The sequence below is a fragment of the Contarinia nasturtii genome, unplaced genomic scaffold, assembly GCF_009176525.2.
Source record: "Contarinia nasturtii isolate CC-2019 unplaced genomic scaffold, AAFC_CNas_1.1 Cnas_scaffold_4311, whole genome shotgun sequence".
Taxonomy (NCBI): Eukaryota; Metazoa; Arthropoda; class Insecta; order Diptera; family Cecidomyiidae; genus Contarinia; species Contarinia nasturtii.
Window position 1 is genome coordinate 3,856,652 of NW_022201606.1, and position 22,918 is coordinate 3,879,569.

A 22,918-nucleotide genomic window follows, 5' to 3' on the forward strand; every position below is an offset into this window, starting at 1 on the left:
TCTACAACGAAATTCGAAATGTTAAAATCGATTGACATTTAAACATAAACAGATTTGACATTCGGCGCCGGACTTTGTTTATACGAATTAAGAGTTCAATTTCATTCGAGTTGTTCTGCTAGCTAGTTTATCATCATTTTTGTAAATAAGAAACGAACAAAATACAAAAACTTTGTGCAAAAATGGAATCATTTGAAAGTGACACATTGCAATCATTAAATATACCAAAAGTGGTTAAAAGGTATGCGTGCGATGTCGAAAATTGTGTTTATAGTACAATTAAAAAGTCTAATTTATCGCGACATGTAACAGAGAAACACAATGGAGAAAAAAAAACATGTGGTTGTGGCAAACAGTACACGGCATCATCATTGTCTCGACATAAACATCAATGTAATGTAATTTCAAATGGCCAATTCGTGGTGCCAAAGATCGAAACCGTAAAAGGCGCCAAAAATGATAGCTATGGCATAAATGGTATCGATGACAGTGAAATTTCTGAGGTACACGAGCACACAATGGTTATCAAAGTTGTCACCAAAAAGGATGGTTCAGTTGTTTTTGCCTATAATAACTTTAAATATGGTGAAACGGACTATATACTGACACCTCTACAAAATAACAATATCTTAAAAGCAGTCGAAACTGATTTGCCATCACTTGAACACAACGGTAAAAAATCGAAATCTTGAAATAAGTTGTTGTACTTAGCAAATTCGCTTTGTTTACAGGAATTGATCATATTTCCATCGACGATGAATTAATCGTGTATGATCCGATCGAAGATCCTAGTGAAACGAGGGATAAATGGGCAACCGAATGCGTCGAATGAAACATAAAAAAAATCATTGAAATCTCGATTGGTCTTGTAGCATGAAAACTAAATAAAAAAATCTTATTTACTTGAAATGTATGCTATGTGTTGTCTCATTTCATTGCTTTCAATTCTACTATGATAAAGCCGAAATAATTGTTTATTTTTGAATTGCGATTGTACAAACGTTTTTTTTTTTCAAATCAAACACATGACAGTCGCTCCACATTGGATAAACATTGGCTCAACATTGGCTCACCATTACCTCACCATTCCTCGTGTTTATTTTTTTGCCTGCATTTGGATCATCATTTGGCTCACCATCTTTCTCTATGCATTTTATATTTGATAGTTTTGGATATCGCATCGTAAATTTGTGTAATTAGTATTTTATATATATGTAGAAATGGCAAAAAAGGTTGAAAACAAACGAAAAATAACAAAACAATGGGAAAAGGAAGAAATAAAATTGCTAATAAGCGAATTCGAAGTTCGAATTGATTTGTGGGACCCATCACGTCCAAGCTATTCCGATAGGTAAGTTAAAAAATTAAATGTAGCGTATGCATTTAATGTGATTATACTGATTCATAATCTATCACATTTTTTAGAGTTAAAAAGCAGAAATTGCTTGAAGAAATCGGAAAAGTGTTGGGCGTATCAGCCCAAGATGTTTCTGCTAAAATTCATTCACTGAGAACACAGTTCAATCGTGAGTGTGCGAGAGAAAAGAAAATCAAAAGTGGTTCTTCTACTGACGAAAACTACGTTTCAAAATGGGAGCATATGAAAAGTCTTCAATTTCTGAAAATTAATGCAGTGCCTAGTGTGACAACCTCAAATTTGGTAAATTAATTTACAATTTCAAGTGAAACATTTCGGCATTTTTGTGACTTTTCTCTGTTTTACTCAATTCAGGATCAAATTCCTATTGTATTAAGCGATGAATTGTCTAGCGATGCAGTTTCGGAAATAGAGACAGTCACAGTGAGCTCTGAATCGGATACTCAATCAGAATACAGTGAAAGTGGTTCTGGAAATAAGCGGCACCGATTGCCAACGGTTGGTTCGAAAAAAGCAAAAAGGCGAAATGTTGATACAACCGAGAATGCTGTTCTGGAACAGGCATTGGCAGTCATTAATCAAACCAATGACGATCTTGATATATTCGGGCAGTTTGTAGCCTCCGAAATGAGACAAATTTCCGATTTGTCCATTCGAAAATTGGTTAAAAGCGAAATAATGCGAGTTCTGTTAAATTACAGCACATCCGACACCAATCAAATACTTATAAGTACGAGCACATTTCCATTAACAGAATTAAATTCAAACGAATTGTGCACCGATTATATATCTGAATATGAGTTGCTTTAGTCGTGAGAAATTTAAAATCTATTTAACAGTCCCGGTGGTGCTATTACTTTGCAAAATAAAATGATTTAAAATTTTGAATAAAATCTTCGTTAAAAACATGATGATTGTTGTTGTTTATTTTATGAATATTGAGCCAATAATGAGCTAATGATAAGCAAACTTTAGTGGTGTTCGATCAGCAAAAAAAAAAGAAATTGTGCTAGACATTTGTTTACATTGTTTACATTGTTTACATGTTGCCATAAGTGGTCCCACATATGCATTTTTCGTATGTAAATATTTACAATGTTTACACTTAAATTGTTGCCAAATAAGACCACACCCTTAACGTTTGTTTGATGCAATGAATAAATAAAATAAAATCCATTGCCAAATTGGCCATCACTTTTATTAATTTTCATATTAAATATTTTTCAATGCGACCATTCATGTTAAATGAGATGATATTCCGTTTGAATTATGTGCAGTGGAGAGATTTCATCGAAATGCTTGAAGTTTTAATCTTTTCATTATATAGAATCGAATATAGATTTATTGGAGGTAATTTTGTCTTATATACATTATAGTGTGTACGAATCGTACATCGTCGTGTATCACGAGAAATTTGTGGAAAATTTAACTTTATCATCCTCGGTTTTTATGCTCCATGTAATCACATTTACAAAACAAGAAAAGAAATGTACAAAAAGATACAGAAAAAGTTTTTTTTTCCCACAGATTACGTTCTTATTCATGCCCGAAGAGAATTTATTTCATTCAAATGGCGACAAAAACTCATAATAAAGTTACAAAATTTCGACTTGAAGTTGAATTTTACATCCTTTGCTCATAAAGTTTCCGTTGGCATTTCTTTGCTTGCGGTAACGTTCTACCACAATTCTCCGAATTCACTCGGTTCGTTTATGCTTTCATGAGGAAATATGTCCAATGAATAAAGTTGGAACGGAAACAAAAACGTCAACAATTTTACACTTTAAAGCTCGCCTTTAAAAAACGTTAAAAAATATCATTAAATTCTGTTTATGACGAAATAGTGGACTCTTTATATCAATACTTTTAATGGATTTTCATTGATTGTCCAAATTGAATTGAACTTCGTTCAACTGTGGCGCTTAAAATTCATTTTCATTGATTCAAATATAGAAAAATACTCCAGATCACAAAAATGATGTCATATTGTGGTTAATGGTCTTTTTGATAAGTTGCAATTTCCAAATGGATAGTTGAGATCGATAATAATTGGAATTCCAAAATAACAGGTTCAACGAAGAAGCGATATCAATTTTAATTAAAATAAAAAGTTGTAAAATCCTATATGCATTTGGGAATTTCTATCACTCATAAAACCAACACTAAAATGTTCATGTAACCAACAATTTGTGGAAAGAAGTTTACTGGGAATTTTTACAGCTGAAATAGATATATTTTTTTTCATTTTAACTTTTCACTCGACTTCTTCAAAGTCGTGAAATGGCCAAAACTCTCTATCTGTATTTTCGTATTTTCTTGTTACATATAACAATGTAAAATGTACCGAGAATTCATTGTACGATGAGATTTATGCAAATTTAATTCACTTTGTGAAACTTGTTTAGTGACCGAAAGAAAGTTTGATTAGTCGTTCCAGAACTATTTTGTAATTTAATTTTGCTTTGAGCAATTTCCATCCAATGTGGTAAGTATTCCTTTAGTTGCATTCATGATTTGGACGGCCGTCGGCCGCTCAAATTGAGTTTTGTTTGTATATGAAATTTTGGCCTGTAATATGTGGCCATTTTCAGGTATATATCGTTTGCGCCGATGACAAATCAGTCCCTTTCGGTGCATTGTTTTTTCAATCATATATTCCTCAATTTCTGATGAGTTGCAACTAGATTTAATTTTTCATCATTTTAAACGTATGCACTGTGTAATGTTCATGATGCTAGTTTTGTATTGGAGAGCCATTCTTATCGATGTACTGTGCTAGAGTCATATTTGATTCAAACGACATGCAATTCTGTTTAACTCTACTTACCACTTTCCGTTGCTGGATATATATTAAAAGATGGTTCTTGTAGCCATGATATCACCGATACATAGTCTTTAACGAAGGTTGGAATATTGCATTTCATTAGTACGTTGCTGCCAATGAAAGCTGCCGGATTTTGCACTTCCGGATCAAATTGTTGATTAATAACTAAATCGATTTAAAAGCCAGTAGCATGATATGTAGAATACGTCGAAAGATGGCAGCCACCAAGAGCCATGCGATGTCACATCACATCCAGATGCCAGAATAGCAGGACAGGGGAATGCAGCCAGTGGTTGTTGTTGATATGGTATGTCAAACACGGATGTATGGGAATGAAATTTAATTAGTTTTTTTGGTTATTTCAAGAAAATAAATTACATCATATGATATAAAAAAGTAAGAGCTGTGAGAAAATTACGGTGTACATGCACATCATACACTATGCTAAACGGTTAACACTGCGTTGTTTGCAGCATCAGTGCCAGAAACGAAATATGTACAAGCGCAAGCATTTTATACTCAGTGCTTTTGGCGTTCAATAATAATAACAAATAAACGCAGCACATAGCACATAGAACAATAAAACGGCAAACATTAAACGAGCATGCATATACCATCTCGGGTGAACAAACAAGTGCTAGCAACTACAATAGAGATACAGCTAATGCCATAAGCCAATAGTAGAGACGAATGCAAAGTTTGTAAACGAATGCGAGTCGTTATTCAAGCCAAAAGTCAAACTTGAGCTCGAAAGCGAAGTAGCTCAGGGAATTCATGCTGGTATTTTAAATTTTATTTGGTTTTTTTCTTCGTTGGTTTTCCGGCTTCTTTTCGAAACATCAAGCCGATGAAATGTTGAAGTTTAGCAAAGCAAACATTCTCTCGAATTTATTCGCGTGGTGTATTTATGTGAACATTTATTAAACATATTTTCATGTGCAGTAAATAAGTGGTTGAATTGAATTTTACATTGGTGTTGACGTGACTGATGTTGTGCCATTAACAAGCATAGCATGCAAACCAAACCGGAACCATTGAATCCCCATCACTCATGTCTTCTTGTCGTGTCTAACGTTATTTCAAAGCATTTACGTGAAAAAAAGATCAACATTATGTTAAATGCAAGAGAACAAGATCTATCTTGGACTTATTCAAGCATGGCAGTACATTTGTTTTCTGAATAAATGGAAACAAATTCACACATTTGCATTCATCGTTCATTCGCAAAATGTTCAAATATCAATTCATAGTCGAGGTGGTGCTTCTTAGTGTCTTTGATGAACGCATATTAAATGCACGTAATGTGATATTCGTCTTGGTATGGATGCAGTTTTCAACTGATGGAACCCAACCAACGCACTCCAAACATTAACCACATTAGAATAGATGAGAATCTAAGTGCGGAAAATAAACGAGACGTTGGCAAAAACCAACTTTATGTCACATCACCACAAATTAAATAGTACACGTAGATTCGGTTTTCCGGGCACAACGAATTATTTCAGAATCCATTTAAATAAATATTTAACCCAACGTATAATTACATTTGAATATGAGAAATTTCATCACGAATGGTACATGAGCTTTTACGACCGTTTCGGATTGGTAAAATCAAGTTCTTACAATTTATTGCAATGTCTCTAGTAAACCATATTAAATTTCCTATTTTTTGTCTTTATTAATAACACTTCGTTTCGGTTATGCGTGCGAATATTTTTCAGAATTCAAATATCACCATTTTTGCAGCATGTTTGGGGCTATTTTCATAAAATTTGTTTAGTACATTACAATATATAAATTATGCATGTAAAATTCGATGCACAACAGTTTCCTATAGTTTTTTCCTTCCGCTCATGGAGTAAATTAAATTAATTACGTGCTGGTTTTTGAATTTTCATGAAAATGGATTTTTAATCAAATGCACCGTAAAATGAAAGCAAATGTCCTCGTTGTACTTTGCACATCGAAACAGTACTAGCAAAAGCTTTCACTAGCAACTGGGTGCAGTTTCGATGTAGTCACAATAAAATAGTCCGATATATATAAAGTGATGCTAAAAAGGTGTGTTTGATTGAAAAATACTAGGTGCTGTTAAATACTTGCAGGGAAGAGTATATTTTTTGTTTAATTTTCTACTCTAAAAGGAATTCAGTTTGAAAGAGTTCAAATAAATATTTATCGTAAATAATTTAAGTTGAATGTTTCAATAAATGGATTTCCGTGATTTTAATGCAGTAACCGGTATGATTAACCGTTTATTTTTTATTTAATTTTACTAAAAGTCATTCTTTTCAAGATTCCAGAAAATAAAGTTGGCATGTAACAATTTACTGCGGTTGAAGTAAAAGCGACTACTTTATCACAAGATATGTGACAATTAAAATGGTACCATTTTCTTTGTCTTCAGAATCAGTCTGCTGATTACGTGATGACACCATACCAGAGACTGTTGCTCAGAGCAGAACTCTGAGGAGGAGTAGCTCTGAGGAGCAGTGCTCCTCCTCAGTGAGGAGCAAAAATAAAATTTATTCATTTTAATTATTATTAAAATTATTAAATTATAATTAAAATGAATAAATTTTATATTTGCTCCTCACTGAGGAGGAGCACTGCTCCTCAGCCTGCTCTTGCTCCTCAGAGTTCTGCTCTGAGCAACAGTCTCTGCACCATACCAATTACTTTTCATTCACACATTTCGTTTAATGTATATTTAATACAGTAATGTGCGAAGGGGAGGTGGGGTTTACCCCCTCCTGTGACTTCAAAATTCATCCGCTTTGCTAGGCATTTTCGTCCGAAACGAAATTTTTCTCGATTTCCTAGGATTTTTTGAAGAAAATTTTGAAATCACTCCCTGGAAAATTTTACTCGTACATTACTGATTATAATGAATATATGAATATGACAAAAAGATTGTACGTTTTTTATCGGATTCTGACGCCAAATGAGAATATGTTTTTGAACAGAATGAATAGTTTACGCGGAGTATGTATTTCGAGCTACTTAGTTTGTCACAAAAGAGAGTAAGTTCAATTTATATAAATGTTGCACGAGAAGGTTTAAAAAAAATTGGGAAATAGAGTTATTTGCCAGCATAAAAAATTATATTGTAGATTAGAACAAATATATGAATATCCACGGATTAGAACAAATTTATGTTCAAGGCACATATTTGTTGATTTGGTACAAATCCAAAGTGTATGCAGATTTTGAATATAACACATCTCATAACTGTTGCCTTTACAAATGAAGTAGCTCTGTTTGGAAGAGTAAGTAGGGGGTTAACTTAATGTTATTATACATTTAACTTTCTCTACTAAAGATATTATACTTTTGAAATGGTTTTACTTTTTCTACTTTTAAAATTGAGAAAACTGTTAAAAACACAATTCCTAAACTTTTTATATTAGTAATTTTATTTATTTTAATCTTTCTACCACATTTTCTTCCGTAATTTTTATGTACATGTTTTTTTTTAATCAAAGTCAACGGAATTGCATTACATCTGAGGTCTCTCAACTAAGTTGATGAATAATTCGCTTTGAATGAACTATGAAAATGTAAATAGGAACAAAACCGAAAAAATTGTTAATTTTATTATTATTTAAATTCAAATTTCGAGTGTAGAACGTAGAGGGTATTATGTATATACATATATATTTAGTGTTTACAGTGTTCATGTTTGAATGGAGTTTGTTGTACATACAAAAAGTGAAGAACTAGATATATTTTCTCTTCGGTTATAGTCATTTTGTGCCACAGAAACCAAAAAAACCACTCACTCACTCATTCACTCACGAGCGGTAACCATTTAGTGTATTTTCTCGGTTTCACTTGTGCTGTCGCTAACAATTTATAAAATGTATTTTGTGCAATATTTCTCTCTCTCCGTTTTGAGCTCACGTTGCTAAGTCGCTGTTTAAACGTGCACTGGGTGTCAGCCTAAAGTGTGTGGGTCTGAAGTAATATTGCAGATGGAAAACACTTTTTTATAGTTCATTCATTTGTCGTTGTTCGTGCATTGCTGCCTTTCGTTTTTAATTCAGTTTTATGAACGTTTCTTCTTTCATTGTTTTTGGAGTGCTTTTTTTATTTTCTTCTTCCTCTCTCGCAACATACATGAACAAAGTATATAAAAAAGATTTTCGTCGCATATTTTCAGCGAAATGTTTTCCACAAAGTCAGAGTAAATTAATGATTTTTTTTTCCAGCAAAATTGCAAACAGACAAACCAAACTTTGTGTTGTCAAACAACTATTTAAACCGAAAAAAAGGTGAAATGCTTTATATTCAATGTGCAAGGAAACATCATTCTATGCAATTCAATTTCAATATAAAAATTCCCATTCTTTTTTCCATAGAATATAACTTTTTTTGGCCGCAATATTTTGAATACTAGAAAATATTCCATAAAAACACAATTCATTTTGTTCGACATTTTAATGCCATCACTGCTTTTTGCACAACATTTACCAATATTTTGCCATGTTGTTTTGACACAGTGAAATATCAAGGAATATCGATAAATGGTGCTGCACAAAGCATAGACAAAATTAAAATACCACATTGATGATTTTTATATTTTCTTCTCCTCTGGGTAATAGTTTGTTTGATCGCCGTTCTTTTCAACAAATTAGAAACATCTGCAAAACCTGTGTTTGCTTTTATTTCAATGTATCTGACGTGGGTGTACTTCGTAAAATATCGAAATATTTTGGTTCGTGAAAAATTCCTCTGATTACTTATTTACATACATCGGTGTTAATATTAAAATGCGAAACACACGAAATATCAGAGAAAATACTCTTGGGTGTTTTTGGGCACTCGACGGTATTCAAAGATGTTTATAAACAGCTCAAAAAGCTCGCGCAATGTGGTCATTTAAAAGGGTCCACGAATTCCAAAGAATAGGTATAAAATACACGCACCATTTATATAATGATGCCTCATATGGTAAAATGTGTGAAAAATGCAAAAGTGGTAACAACACTCCATCACTGTAAGTAATGACGCATACTCCCAGGCAACCAAATGTGCTTCATAAAGTTTGTTCATTGATTTCTGACCAAACGAGCATTACAAAAGAAAAATTTGTTCTGATGAAATGTAAATCACCAACATTGGTTTTATATACACAATTTGCTGCTTGGGATTATGGCCAAAAATGAATGTGGCAAAGTGTTTTAATACAGTTGAAAATGAAACACAGCCGATGAGAATAATGCGAAATATTTGTGCAGGTAACCGAAATAAAAACGTGGGACAAACAATGAATGTAAAGCTCGTTGTATGTTTAGCTTAGCACGATACTACTAGTTCCTTTATGTCATGGTATACCATCATTCATAGCGGTTTGAATTAAAAGCAAAGCATCGTTGTGAACAACAAAGGGATTGTGATATTCGTATATTTGCATTTGTTTTTGAGTACAGGTACGTGTTCTTTGGGTTTGAGTCGTAAAAACCAAATAGATGTATGCCATTCATTTAGAAACCGAATGAAACTAAAACGTTTATTTCGAATAACATTACGATATTTACTTATAAATGAGGGTACTTCAGGGAGAACAGCTACATTATCTCTAAAAAGCATGCATATCTAACGCGTACTTGTGGGTAAATGAAGACATTTCACAATTGATTATGACTTGAATTCACTTTTTGTGAAATTTTCTCTTACCCGCTTTTATAGACAGGTCTCTCGATATGATTGTGCCACCTGCATTTGATGCAATACATTTATACACAGTCCAATGTACATCTTGACGAAAAGCAGTCGTATCAAATTTTGGAAAATACAATGAACCATTCTCCAAAATGTGGCGAATCTGTAAAAGTAAAATCCATTAAATCGTATCAGTTTAACAAAAGTTATTTTGAAAAAAAAAAAAAAAAAAACCTAATTCCAACGAGAACAAAACAGTAATGTTTTATCAGCGGACGAGTCGTTGTGGCAAATGGTATAGAAGTGAAAAATCGATTAAAATTTATAGGAACGTCAATGACAATAGAATTTCATACCGAACTAGTTTCATATTGATAAAATCATTTACAAATTCTATAAAATTGGCTCAGTATTGCAATATTCATGTGATTAGCTGATGCAAAGCGAACATTTCTTGCTGTGTGTGCCATGCAACGCATTGTTATGTAAAATATCGATTGTGTTTTACTTTGCTCTTGATACTGAAGCCGTATTCAATTAAATTGCATGCCAATGCATACAACATTCCGATAGCTCAGATTCAGCAATCATTGCACCGGTTACGTAATTATCGGATGGAGAGAATTCATAAAGATTTAAAGTCAATCCAAAGTTTTTGAATATTTCATGCAGGAAATCGATTTCTACTGAATGGAAATATAATGTTTAATGAAAAGCAAATATAATGTGTGAGCTTCGGAACGTAAACGCATTACTTTATTTTATGAACGAACAATTTCCAATAGCTATTTGGCGCCAATGATTAACGATTATATTTCCTATCAAATCGTTCACAATACATTACATAAACTTAGCTACGAAGTTAACCGAGGACTTTTCTTGGATACACCTTATAATATAGTGCTTCATTTTTATGAATATGGCATTTTATGTAATCGCATTGTTATCTGAAGTTGTCGCATGGAAAGATGCATTTTGATCGAATATTTTGTAATTTATATTTTATATGAAATCATTTGAATGTTAATTCGATTATTGATATGCTTGTCAATTAATATATTTCAATTGAATTTATTTTTGTTATGTATCGTGGTCGGCAAATAAATCGGATGACACTTTTTGTTTATTTGTTTGTTTTTTTTTTCGTCGGTGTATGAACAATACTCACTCTTGGTATGGTGGTAACAGGAGTATTATCCAGATTCAGCCATTCGATTTTTGGTTTTGGTGATCCTTTCGCCTGACATGGAATTAGATTATCGACAATATTTGTAAATTCTAGATGATGTGGTGGTTCAATTGTAAACGTTGGCCCTTGGATATCATACGGATCTGCCATTACGCAATGATCTGTAAAAAAAAACGTTTAGAAAATTAACCAAAAAAAGTGAACAATCAAAATGTATCATTGAAATCGAAAATCATTGTGCGCTCAGCTGAACACATGGGTCTTCAATTATGGAATATACATTATACACATTGGGAAATTGTTTATCTCGCTTTGCTTTTAGTTTACCATCTATATGTTGCTTGCATTTTGTACAAATAGAATGATTTGTTGAACAATATTTGGATATTCACAATCGAAATTCATAAATTAATCTGGTGACCTACTTAGACGGAAATTCTCATTAAGCACGATAGGTATTTGAATTCAAATTGCAATTGAATGAACGCATCAACCGCTTTATGAATAAATATCGGAATTTTCAGTGCGTCTCTCTCACTTTGGTATATCTGTATATGACGGCAGGTGGTGGTGATGGTGATGGTGATGGTGGTGGCGTTAATAATGGCAATGAGGTTTTTAGTTGAATTATATCGAGTAAATAACATAAAACAGACTTTAAGCCTTTATGAAATTTCCGAACCAAAACACACGAGCAATTTAAATCGCAAATTTGATAAACTTTTGCCTTTTCATTGGAATTTTACAATCTTGACATCCTTCGTTGGCACTGAATGTCTGTTTTTATCCATAAATCGTTTATTATAACATTTATTTTGAATGGTTTATGCAATTAGATAACGGTTAACATTTCGTAATTATGTGCATACATTTTTAATGAACCATTTATCTTTATAATACATAATATGGTTTTTAAAGTGATAAGTGTGTGAATTCTCGGCGCTTCAGAGACCGGATGTGAGACCACAAATTAACCCACATTCCATCTGAGACGTGCAGAGTATTTAAGTCAATTATCGACATCCTCAAATGTATTACGTGTCCGAGAAACTAACGAATTTTATGCCAATAATGTTTTTCTGAGTAAAATGTAATTTGAATCCGTCCCTTTTTCGCTCGAATTTTCCATGACAAAGGGAAAAACGAGAAACTCTATTGTCAATGGACTGCTCAACTTATCTTTTCTCGACTTTCAAAGCTTATTGAATCCATAAATAATTTCGTTAAATTTCCAGAATAAAGGATGTGAAGATTGAAGCGTAATGCAGATAAGCAAGCTATATATTAAATGCGTTCACAATGATTTGTACCCATCATTTGTAGCCAACTGCATTTTATATGGACATTGTACAAAGCATTTGAACGACAATAGTGGTATTTCAGTTACATTCAACGTTCTTTTACTGACAATCAAGCATGAAGATTCCATGGATAATGATTTGTTAGCGGAATGTTTGCTTCATTGGTTTTGTCAATCGATTGAATATGTTAATCGAAACACGAACGTAAATTGTTCTAATCAAGTATACGTTCGTGACATGGGGATTAATCATGTTTTTTTCTCTCTTCTCACATAACTTCTGCAATGCCATTAACAAAACTCACACAAACACACATCAGCACAACATTTGAATAACTATTCGAAATTGAAATCAATAAAGCTTTGGTTTGCAATTGTATTTGAACGGAAATTCCAATCAAATGCAAATTTATGTTGATCAATGACACAAATAACCAATAAATAAGGATATTGTATAATCCACAGTACTAATCTCTATTGCATTCATTACAACTATACGAATACAATGCAATTCGCTTGAATCGTTGATTAAAATGTGGATTTGATTTTAAAAAGGCGAATAAAATGGGGCGTGGTGGAATTAATTCAAATTTCGAAACTTCGATTGGTTTCCACACACAAAAAAAAACTTTGGTTAATTAAACAAACGCTGACAAATGATAATATTATTTATCGAAACGTTTCATGCTTATGTACTCGGTCTTTCATTACCATGTATTTTCAGTTGAAATATCAAACAACTAATTACTTTAATTATAGTACAACTATAAATCGATTTGACGCCTTATAAAATTTGATCAAGTATCAATTGAAAATTGTCAGAAACTAGTTAAGCATGCATTTTCAATTCAATTAATATTAATAAAATGCATAAAATTTCTGCTCAATTCAATTTCATTCGCATGATATATTATCATTGGTTTCCGATGATAACTTGGTATTGTTCATTGAAAAATATAGCTCAAATAAAGAGCAAAATGAAGACTGTACTTGCAGCCAGCTATGCATATCGTGTACTGAATCATTTCGTTTCCGAGAACGAAACGGGCTTGAGTTCGGTACTCGTATAGCATATATGCCATCAAAACAATACACGACCACTGATTGCGATAGTGAATCAATGTAGAGCGAACAGATCTGAACATAAAAACTCACTTTGACTTCTTTCCATCATACACTCGAAGTTATTATAATAATGTCGACATCTTAGACTAAGTGAAACGGAAAAAGGCAATTTCCTTGTGATAAAATACCATGAATACAATCCAATTTTATTCAATGACAACCATTTGACTGTGAGTGTGTATGGAAAATATCCTTTTGCTTGCCGCATGAAGGCAAGCCACACAGAAGATCGTTATACAAAACGATATCAAAATAAATGAAGTCGTAAAAATAACAACGAAACTTAGAACAGAAAAAAAGTCATTATTCTGTTGGTTTTCTTTATTGACTATCAATTTTGTTCAAACGAACAAGATTTTTTTTATCCGTTTATATTTTCATGGCGCAATTTTATCTTGCACTTATTACGTGTGGAAAATTCTATCTCTTTCAATTTTTTGCAATTGAAAATCTAAATATTACTTTTATTTCTTTCCATATGCTTGTGGTTATCATATTTCTTGGTTAAAATGAATTGACTAAAGACAAACAATCCAAACTTAATATGTTTTACGTTTTTGTATGTTGTTGTCGTTCACTTAGATAAACGGTCGGAATGCGGGTCGGAATTGTCTATGTTCATTTCATCTCGAAAATTACATTTCAATGGCGTCCTCTTTGGTTTTAGTGAATACATACTACGAATGTTGAGTAAAATGTACTAAAAGCGTAGAATAATTTTTTGTACAAAACTTTGTTGATAAAACATACTACTATCCGTCTACTATTCCAACTTTTACCATCGACGACATTACTATCAGGCTATTCGATCTTGAAGTATTTTGTGAACGCCAGTGTTGCTTACTCCTGAAAGAATAGTGGCTGATACATGTAACTTCTTCACATTGGTTCATTCAAAATGATAAAAGTGTGAACATAAATACCAACAAGTCAAAGTTATCAATTTTTTTTTCATTTAGTGAAAAATTAGTTACACACTATACGAAAACGTATACACTAGTTCCATTTAAGCAAGCGTCTAGATGCATCTGATGTGAAATACAACTTGCGAAGTAGCAGTGAAACGAGGGAAAAAGTTTCACGAGTTAATTTTGCACTTAAAACTTTCACAAAAGTTTCGAATATTGTTTAAAAACTGAAAGATGTAGGTTCTCATTCGTCAGCCGGACAATTTAGCGAACTGCATACTCTTTATTTATCAAGGTATTTCGAAAGCAATTTTTTACCCAAAAAAAAAAAAAACAAAACAATAGGATTATGGTGGAATCTGTGAATGCTGTGAGCAACTTCGTTTGAATATTCAAGTGACATTTTTGTTAAGTTTGTATTTAACTGAACCAGCTATTATGAGTGAGTGTAACTTGTTGAATAAATTAAACATTTTGATATTTTGATCCATAAATTAAATTCCACTCGAACCCGAAATGTTTTGCGCAATTTATAAATAATCAGAAAAAAAAAATATTCCAAATTAATATTCAACAAACAATTTCGGTGAATTTTTCATCAGTAAGCAAAGATGTTGTGATCCCATCTGACAATTGTGTGATACGAAGACGATACATTAAACTTTGGAATGAAAATGAAAAAGTAATCGAACTTATAAAGTTCAGAAATCTTACACTTGCCTGTTAAACCATACTATGCATAGCATGGTGTTCATCTTGTTCCGAACGCTGTCGTTTTATTTGCAAAATAATGCGAATGCTTGTACATTTTTCACGCATTGCCCCCCGCCCAATAAATCAAAATTACTCTGGTCATAGTGTTTTATGGTGGAAGTTCGCCAAATGTTTCACACTAGACGAACTCAATGGCACAACAAATTCGAAGGGAATATAATTCAAACTTCAAGTAAACTTTGCAATTGGCAACTATTCCAGTCGATGCTGCCATTTTCACAACATTCATTTTCGGACAAAACCAAAAACTCATTAAAACTACATTTATAAATACATTTCCATTAGAGACTATTTTCTCTCCATTTTTGTTATTTATAAATGTCTATGCGCTCGTTTGCAGATCTATGTTTTCTCCATCGTTCGATTGCCGCCACTTCATCCATTCTGATGACGAGAAGTTTTCGAAGCCCAAAGTTATTTCGCAATATCTCATTTTAGTAGATCGTTACCACTTGCTATTTACGAATGCAGAATTCTTCATCAATCGAAACGAAAAGCGCAGCTCCACATGCGACCACAAATGCAATTATAGAGTTTCGACCATTGTGAGTATATGAACTATATTCGAATGGATACGTATACATATTTTTCACGGATGCTTGATTATTGTGAGAAATAGCAGACTTCAAATCTCATGGATTTTCACATTTAAAAGAAAGCACCATGAAAATCATGCAAAGTCCATTCATCTGAAAGTTTCAAATGCAGCACTTTTACAATTGGCATGAAAGTACCGTATAATTAGAAATTGCTTAAAGTTTTTTAATTGTACTCAATGATTTCAAAGAAGAAGTATTTGAAAATCCATTTTTTGAGTTGAATTGCAATTTAAAAGGAGAAAAATGCATTTCTTTAGGGCAACATTTTCCATACTAATCGAACTGCGCTCCATTTCCATAACGAAGTTTAAAGTAGTTTATAATTTTTCTTTTCAATGGCTGCCAAAATACAATTACTAGAATGCTGCCGTACAGTCGTACCATAACGATCAGTTTTGTTGGTTGGACTGTAATTAATAGTTTATTTTGTTTGTTAATGGCGCTAATGACCTTTTTTCATAATTTCTAATTACAGCTAATTTCCAGACGCCAACGTTTCCATAGCAATGGAAAGCTTTTATTGTTGTTATACGCCCATAGATATAAAATGATGTCGCATAATATTGTAGTAATCACATGAAAACGTAAGCTAATATATTTTCATGAAAATTGTGAACGCTGTCATTAAAATACCATGAATAAAAAATGTTATTTTTGATGCAAAAATTATTCATGTAGTTTGTAATAGAGTGTGTGAGAGAGAGTGAGGATGTTTCACGCTTTATGTGCCAAATGATAAGGGTTTTGACGCTCATAAATTAAATTCTAAATTTTCATTACATTTAGGAGAACTTTTTTTTGTATACAATTACATATGTATATGTCATTTTATATAGGTGTCAGCATTCTAAAATGGTTTGCCAATAATGACGCTGGTTTTTATTTAAAAGTGCTGAACCTGTACTCGGGCTTGGATATTAATAATTAGTTTACCTTAATTTTTTATATTCTATTTGATCGCATCTTTTCATACAAATTAAATGCAAAATCTGTTTCTGTGTATATAGCAAGCACAACCGCCATACTTAGATTAAAGAATTTACATGACAATGTATGTAATGCAAATATATTATGAAATCTTTTGCCTTTCAACATTAAGAATATTTGTATTTATAAGCACCAAGCTCGAAATCCATTATGAATCAGTAAATGCAACGAGATTATTATGATAAAAAAATTGCACAGCAACAACAACAACAAAAAGTAGACAATGCAATGGCGCTGTACGGAAATGAGAAAAACGGAGCTCAACATTTTTCACTTACCTCGAGTAAAAATTACCATAATCACCCCAAGTAGCAGCGAGATGAGAATCCTGATCGGATTGTTCGCTGCGGTATTTGTTGGTGATGGTATTTGGGTTCTTCTTGTTGAAATTATAGCAATCATTGTTGATGTCATTATCATTGCAATACCGAATGAAAATGCTATTCATGAAACATAACAACCATCAAAAGCGAGACCCCAATCAACGCCTGTTCAACATCCTATACAGATGAATATGTGCGCACCGACCGATGTTGTTGGTAAAATTCTTCAGATCTCTTTTATATCAGTGTCGTAGCCGTGGTATTTCAATGCACAGGTTGTCCTTTTGAACTCTTTTCTTTTCATTTAATATACTTTTGTCCGTAATTTATCTCTTATCAAGCGACAATATGAAAACAATGTGTTTCGCCGCTTCTTTTTACCATTCCTTTTCTCTCTTATGAAAGTATGTTTTTTTTACTGCTTTTGAAATGTTGTTTCATTTACCACACTTTACTATTTAATTTTTATCGTTGTATCTCTGTACATACTGTTTTGTATTGTCATTTTTATGGCATTTGGTCACTGATGAAAAGATAAGTATAAAAGAAACAAAAATTAATTTAAGGCGGTAGAATGATCTGTGTGATGAGGCACGTTCTATGAGGCGCAATGATGAAGATAAGCAAAACTCAAGCTCAAAGAGTCAAAAGGAACAGAACGGACATAAAATGTTTGTCATTGCAAATAACAAGAACCAAAGCAACAATCAAAACGGATATGGAATGGTTACGGAAATGTTCGAATATTAAGGAAATGTGAAGTAGACAACTGATGGTTTGCTGTGATTTTGTGCTGCGAAAGCTGTACACAGCATACAGTTGGCTCTGTGTAATTTCCTTCGTTCTTCAAAGCCACATAGTCCAACAAAGTGGTTTTTCTTTTTCGATTTTTCTATAGAGAGAAAATAAACTAAAGTGGCCGCATTCGATATTCGAGGCAATTAAAATTGTATAGATCACGTAATACACAAAACCATTCAATGAATTTCATATTGTATGGTGTTTTAAGTGTGGTATGCAAGTACACATCCAGAAAGATAATAAGAACAACATATGAATTGAAAAGCAATGGCAAGAATGCATGTCGCACAACCACCTCAATTTCATTTTCAAGTCGTTTCGATTTGGTTTTGTTTTCACATGTCAAATAAAAAAATACAAGCTGACATCAGTAAAAGTATATAAAAACACGATAAAGCGGCACATTCACGCAAAGAAGAGCCAAGTATCAAAGAGAGAGCCAAGCTTATGCATGTCAAATCTTGTGCCAACAACCACATATTTAGCGAAAAACTCGGCAGACCGTTGCAAAAACGAACAAAACTTCAGGACCAGTTGGAAAAAAGGGAAAAAATGCGAATTATTTATGAAAGCAATCCGCTCTCTTTCAATTTTCATATCACAATTTTGCGCTGCGTCGGTTTTCCTTATGATTTCTCCTGTTCATCTTTTCCAAGCTTCGATACACACTCTCCTGCTTGTCTGCTCGTGTATCGTTTGGTTGGCTTCAACATACACTTCTCGTGTAACCGTGACTGCTTTTATCACTTTCGTTCAGCGCTCAAGCCACAGCGTGTTGTGTCTCGGTTCAAAGCAATCTGATTTTATGTGTGCGTGCGCTAGCGCTTTTTTTTGCTGTGCTGTTTTGTTGTCTGTTCAACTTGCTTTTTTTTTGTTACATTTAAAGTTCTTGCGCTCGATCTTTGTTCTTTTTCTTTTTTTCTTGACGGGAAACGGAATTCTATGCTGTTGCTTCTTCTATTTTCTTACGGCTTTATCCAATGCTATTTATTTTACATTATATCCCCTGGTTTTTCTTCGTGATTTTTTCGTTTTCATATCACTTGTGGAGTTTCTTGTGTTTTTTTGCTGATTTCTTTTTCTGCTGCTTGCAGATTGGTTTGCGATTTTATAAAAAGAAAGTATATTGAAAAGAAAGCATGTGTTTATGTTCGTAAGTCTTTATGTGTTGGGTTTATCATTGAATTACGGCAATCTGATTTTCTGTTTGTATACAAAATCCGGGTACTGAAATAACTGAGAAAACAAACTGACTGGATAAACATTTTTTTCCCTATTTAGAATCAGTCATGTGTCACACCTTCACACATTCTTGAGAAGAGCTGTTGGCATTCGAAGAGATTTTTTTTAAAAGGTCATTGTTTTAGTAATTAAATGCAAGCACGTCGCACAGTTGATGACAAAAACATTTAAATAAATTCAAATGACAAAATTGAATATTAGCATTGTTATTCAAAACATAAATATTTCTATAAAATGTACTTTTTTTTCTTGATTTTTCCTCACTGTTGTACAATTGAATTTCCTTCGGTGTCAAGAACAACAATGGAATTTTTTGGATCTGACTTGAATCTCCATGTGAGTCTAATACGAATTGTGACCGTGTTGATATCCTCTGCTTTTCAAATGTTCTTTTCCATCACACTGCCGTGTCTAGTATATTATTTGTAAGCGACGTCAAATGAAAATAAAAAAAAAACAGACGAATAAGATGGATTCAGCCATTGAGATTGCTGTGGTATAGCTATAAATATTTTGTGTATGCGAAAATTGGTTTTGGTGTGAATACAAACACCAGCCACATTGTAGAGAATGTGCTGAAATGTGATATCGTTTTGTATCATCTGATCGTTGCCACACGTACGACGTACATTCCATATTTATGAAACATTGAAACCAAATTCTGAATTCGTTTGCTGCGAGCAGCAGGATGTCGAGTCGTTCTATCGCTATGAGTAGTGTGAGTCTATGTGTGTGCATCAGATAACGTTCGCATCGTGTGTAAAAATGAGTGAAAATCAAATAAAAAGTAGATAGTAGATAGAAAAAGGATCTGATGATGATTTTCCATGAGCTTTGCTACAGTGAGCATTTTTCTTCAACCGCACTGACAAAGACGACATCAAATACGATTCATGCCAACGATAAAAGAGATTTGTTACGCTCTATGTTTAAAAAGCATTGAATGCACATTGCAAAATACCAGAGCAGTATGACAACCACAAAAACCACACACACCGTGTTTATTTTTTCTTTCTTCTTCCTCGTATTTTGTACTGTGTTTGCTTAGCAGAGATAATACACAATCAAGATAGTAATAATATGTGTGTGTGTTTGAATGTCTATATGACTGTTTCATAGAAAATTTGTGATTTTCTCGGATGTACACTTCGAACTTATTCTGAGCAACGGTGTTGAATGTGTGAACGTTTTTATTTTGTTTATATTTTCTCCATCAGTGATTTGTGTACACAACCGGATATTTTATTGCATGATACTCAATGGGGCAACAGAATGGGATCGGAGATCTTGTCTGATGGCACGTTACAGCGGTAGATTTTGTGTAACGGTTGTGTTTATTTTTAACATTAAGAAACGGTCACTTCAATTTTATTATTTGAGACGATAAAAATGTAAATAAATCGACAGTAATATTCATCTGATACGATCGAAATATCTGTCGATTTTTTCGATCAGTATAGATAATATTTTATTTGTCTGGTTTTTAGTGTATTTGTCTTTACGAAACAATGTTTCGATTTTATTCAATTGGTTCGTTAGTTTGGCACAAAATTTATATATTTGGATTTTATTGCGAATCCATTTTGCACGTTTATAACTTATTTTTACCACTGGGTTGCTGCAAAACACGTATCACTGGCGCCCTCACTGTATTGCATAGTGAAGTAACTCAATAGTACGTGTGTGAAATGTGAAGATTTTTTCTCGCACGAACTAGATGGCGCTAATAACTAAGTGTCTTTGCAGCAATGGTGTGATTTTTACATTTATAAAACTCGTTAGTTTTTATTAGAAATGATTAATTGAACACATAACTTGATTTATTTCGATTTTAAAATGTATATTGATAATCAAATATGACGGCTGTATGAAAATAGGCAATTTCAATTCAATTTGCATTCAAATAGTTCAAACATAAACGAACAAAATGTTCCATAGTTTTTTCACCTCCGCTCTTACTCGTTCATAATTTTAATTAAATGTTTGTTGCATAATCAAATTTGATTTCAATTTGTTCGGCGTTTATTTACTTCCGTTTTTCGCTACCATTTAATATTCGTAGTATTTTTGTCTCCATGCATGTTTGAAATTTTGTTTGTTTCCCAAAAACTCAGAACAATTTCAAATATTTGATTGAAGTTTTTGTGTTATCTTTTGAAACACTGTTTGCTTCTTTTTTTTTTGAAAAAGAATGAATGTATGCATTGTGATTGTTTTTTGTGTTTGCTATACACTTTTTTGGTACTAGTTTAAAAAAATTTAACTTGAAAAATTTATTATCGTTAGTATCATAGATTATGATGTATGGTTTTTTTTGTAGCTTCTCTCAAAACATGCACTACATTTAGAAAAAAGGAACTAGAATTTTTTTTATACCAACTACACACGATGAAATTCGATGAAATATTTGTATCAGTATGAAAACGGAAACCGATGCTCACACTCGGAGAGCTTGGATGGAAATGAAATGGAAAAATCGTGATAGCACGGTGTATCTTTGATGTAAATGCGTTTATGTATCAACACCGCATGCTGTAGCGTGCCTATGTAAAGCTTGGAAGCATCTGGCGAAACAATTTACCAGCCGCTTTGTGGATGTCCTACAGTAGCTTTATGTAAAAACATACACTCCAAAGCGATACTTGACAACGCTAACGCATGCGATTTAAGCGAAGGCACACACTAAAGCCCAACATAGCCTCTCATGAATGCAACAGAAAAAGCTACCAAGCTGTACAACTCTTGAAACGCCTCGATCCGGTGCGTTTATAAATTAGTAAGGGCATGCCTGCGATGCGTTCGAGCTAATAAGCATGACAAATTTCAAATTTTCTTATACGATACAAATCAACGGCGCAACGTGCAAACCGGTATCGTGTTTTGTGCGAGTATGTATGTATTCGGTGCATTGTCGAAGACTTGATACGATGCCAATGACGTTCATGATAAATGCTAATGATGACGCCGATGATACTTTGAGAGGAAAGCCTCAAATGCATAAAACAATCTCACGGAAATTAAGCAAAAAAAAAATGAATATGACATGTGAAAATGTTTGTTGGAGTTGTTGACTATCATATCGTTCGGGTGCATGAAGGCAAAAAAATGCTTCATAAAATGATGATGACGATAACAATAATTGTTTTCGCCATACATTCTTGTTGGTCGATTGGATGCAAATGACAAACATTGTAATCATTGAATAATGCATACTGAATACCATAATATCGACGAATATATATATGTTTTATAGAAAAATCAAAGAAGCTAGACATGCAGAGGATTTGATATGATGATGTGTGAAAAAAATATGATGAAGTGACTGACGCCACCGAACTTTGTATATGTAAGAGAACAGTAGTTTTTATATTGATGCAAACTGACACTATAGCATATAACATCAAATGCATTGATCAGTCATTAATTCTTTAATTCCTTGTAAATTTATTGGGAACTGAAAAATTTGAAATAAGCGGAACACGTAAATTATTCAGACAATAATAAAATAGACACTTTGCAATTTTATGCTGAAGAACAGTTAACAATTATGTCTACCTTGGTGGTATAGCGTTCATTGATGAAATTGTGTGTTGTTGCCATCCATCGTCTCGGAAAAATCATGATATACTTCAACAGTTTGAATTGAACAGCATAGCTCTAGCGCTATGTAACAATTCATAGTGTCTACAACAGGGATTTACAATTGCTCATATCTGTGCAGTTATTATTCTCCCCGGCGAGTTCTATGTTTCCTTGCATCGATAAAAAATGACTGCCGTTCCCATGGTGGATTCAGGTTTAAAG

The 22,918-nt window shown here is 33.0% G+C and overlaps 1 protein-coding gene across 1 annotated transcript in view; it reads right to left on the minus strand.

Annotated features, from left to right (window-relative positions):
* Positions 1-22,918, minus strand: part of LOC116350701 (Down syndrome cell adhesion molecule-like protein Dscam2) — a 65,846-nt gene that overhangs the window by 23,753 nt on the left and 19,175 nt on the right. The window contains 3 exon segments of the mRNA XM_031782602.1: positions 4,206-4,367; positions 9,882-10,029; positions 11,035-11,216. Of these exon segments, the coding sequence (XP_031638462.1) occupies positions 4,206-4,367; positions 9,882-10,029; positions 11,035-11,216 (492 nt within the window).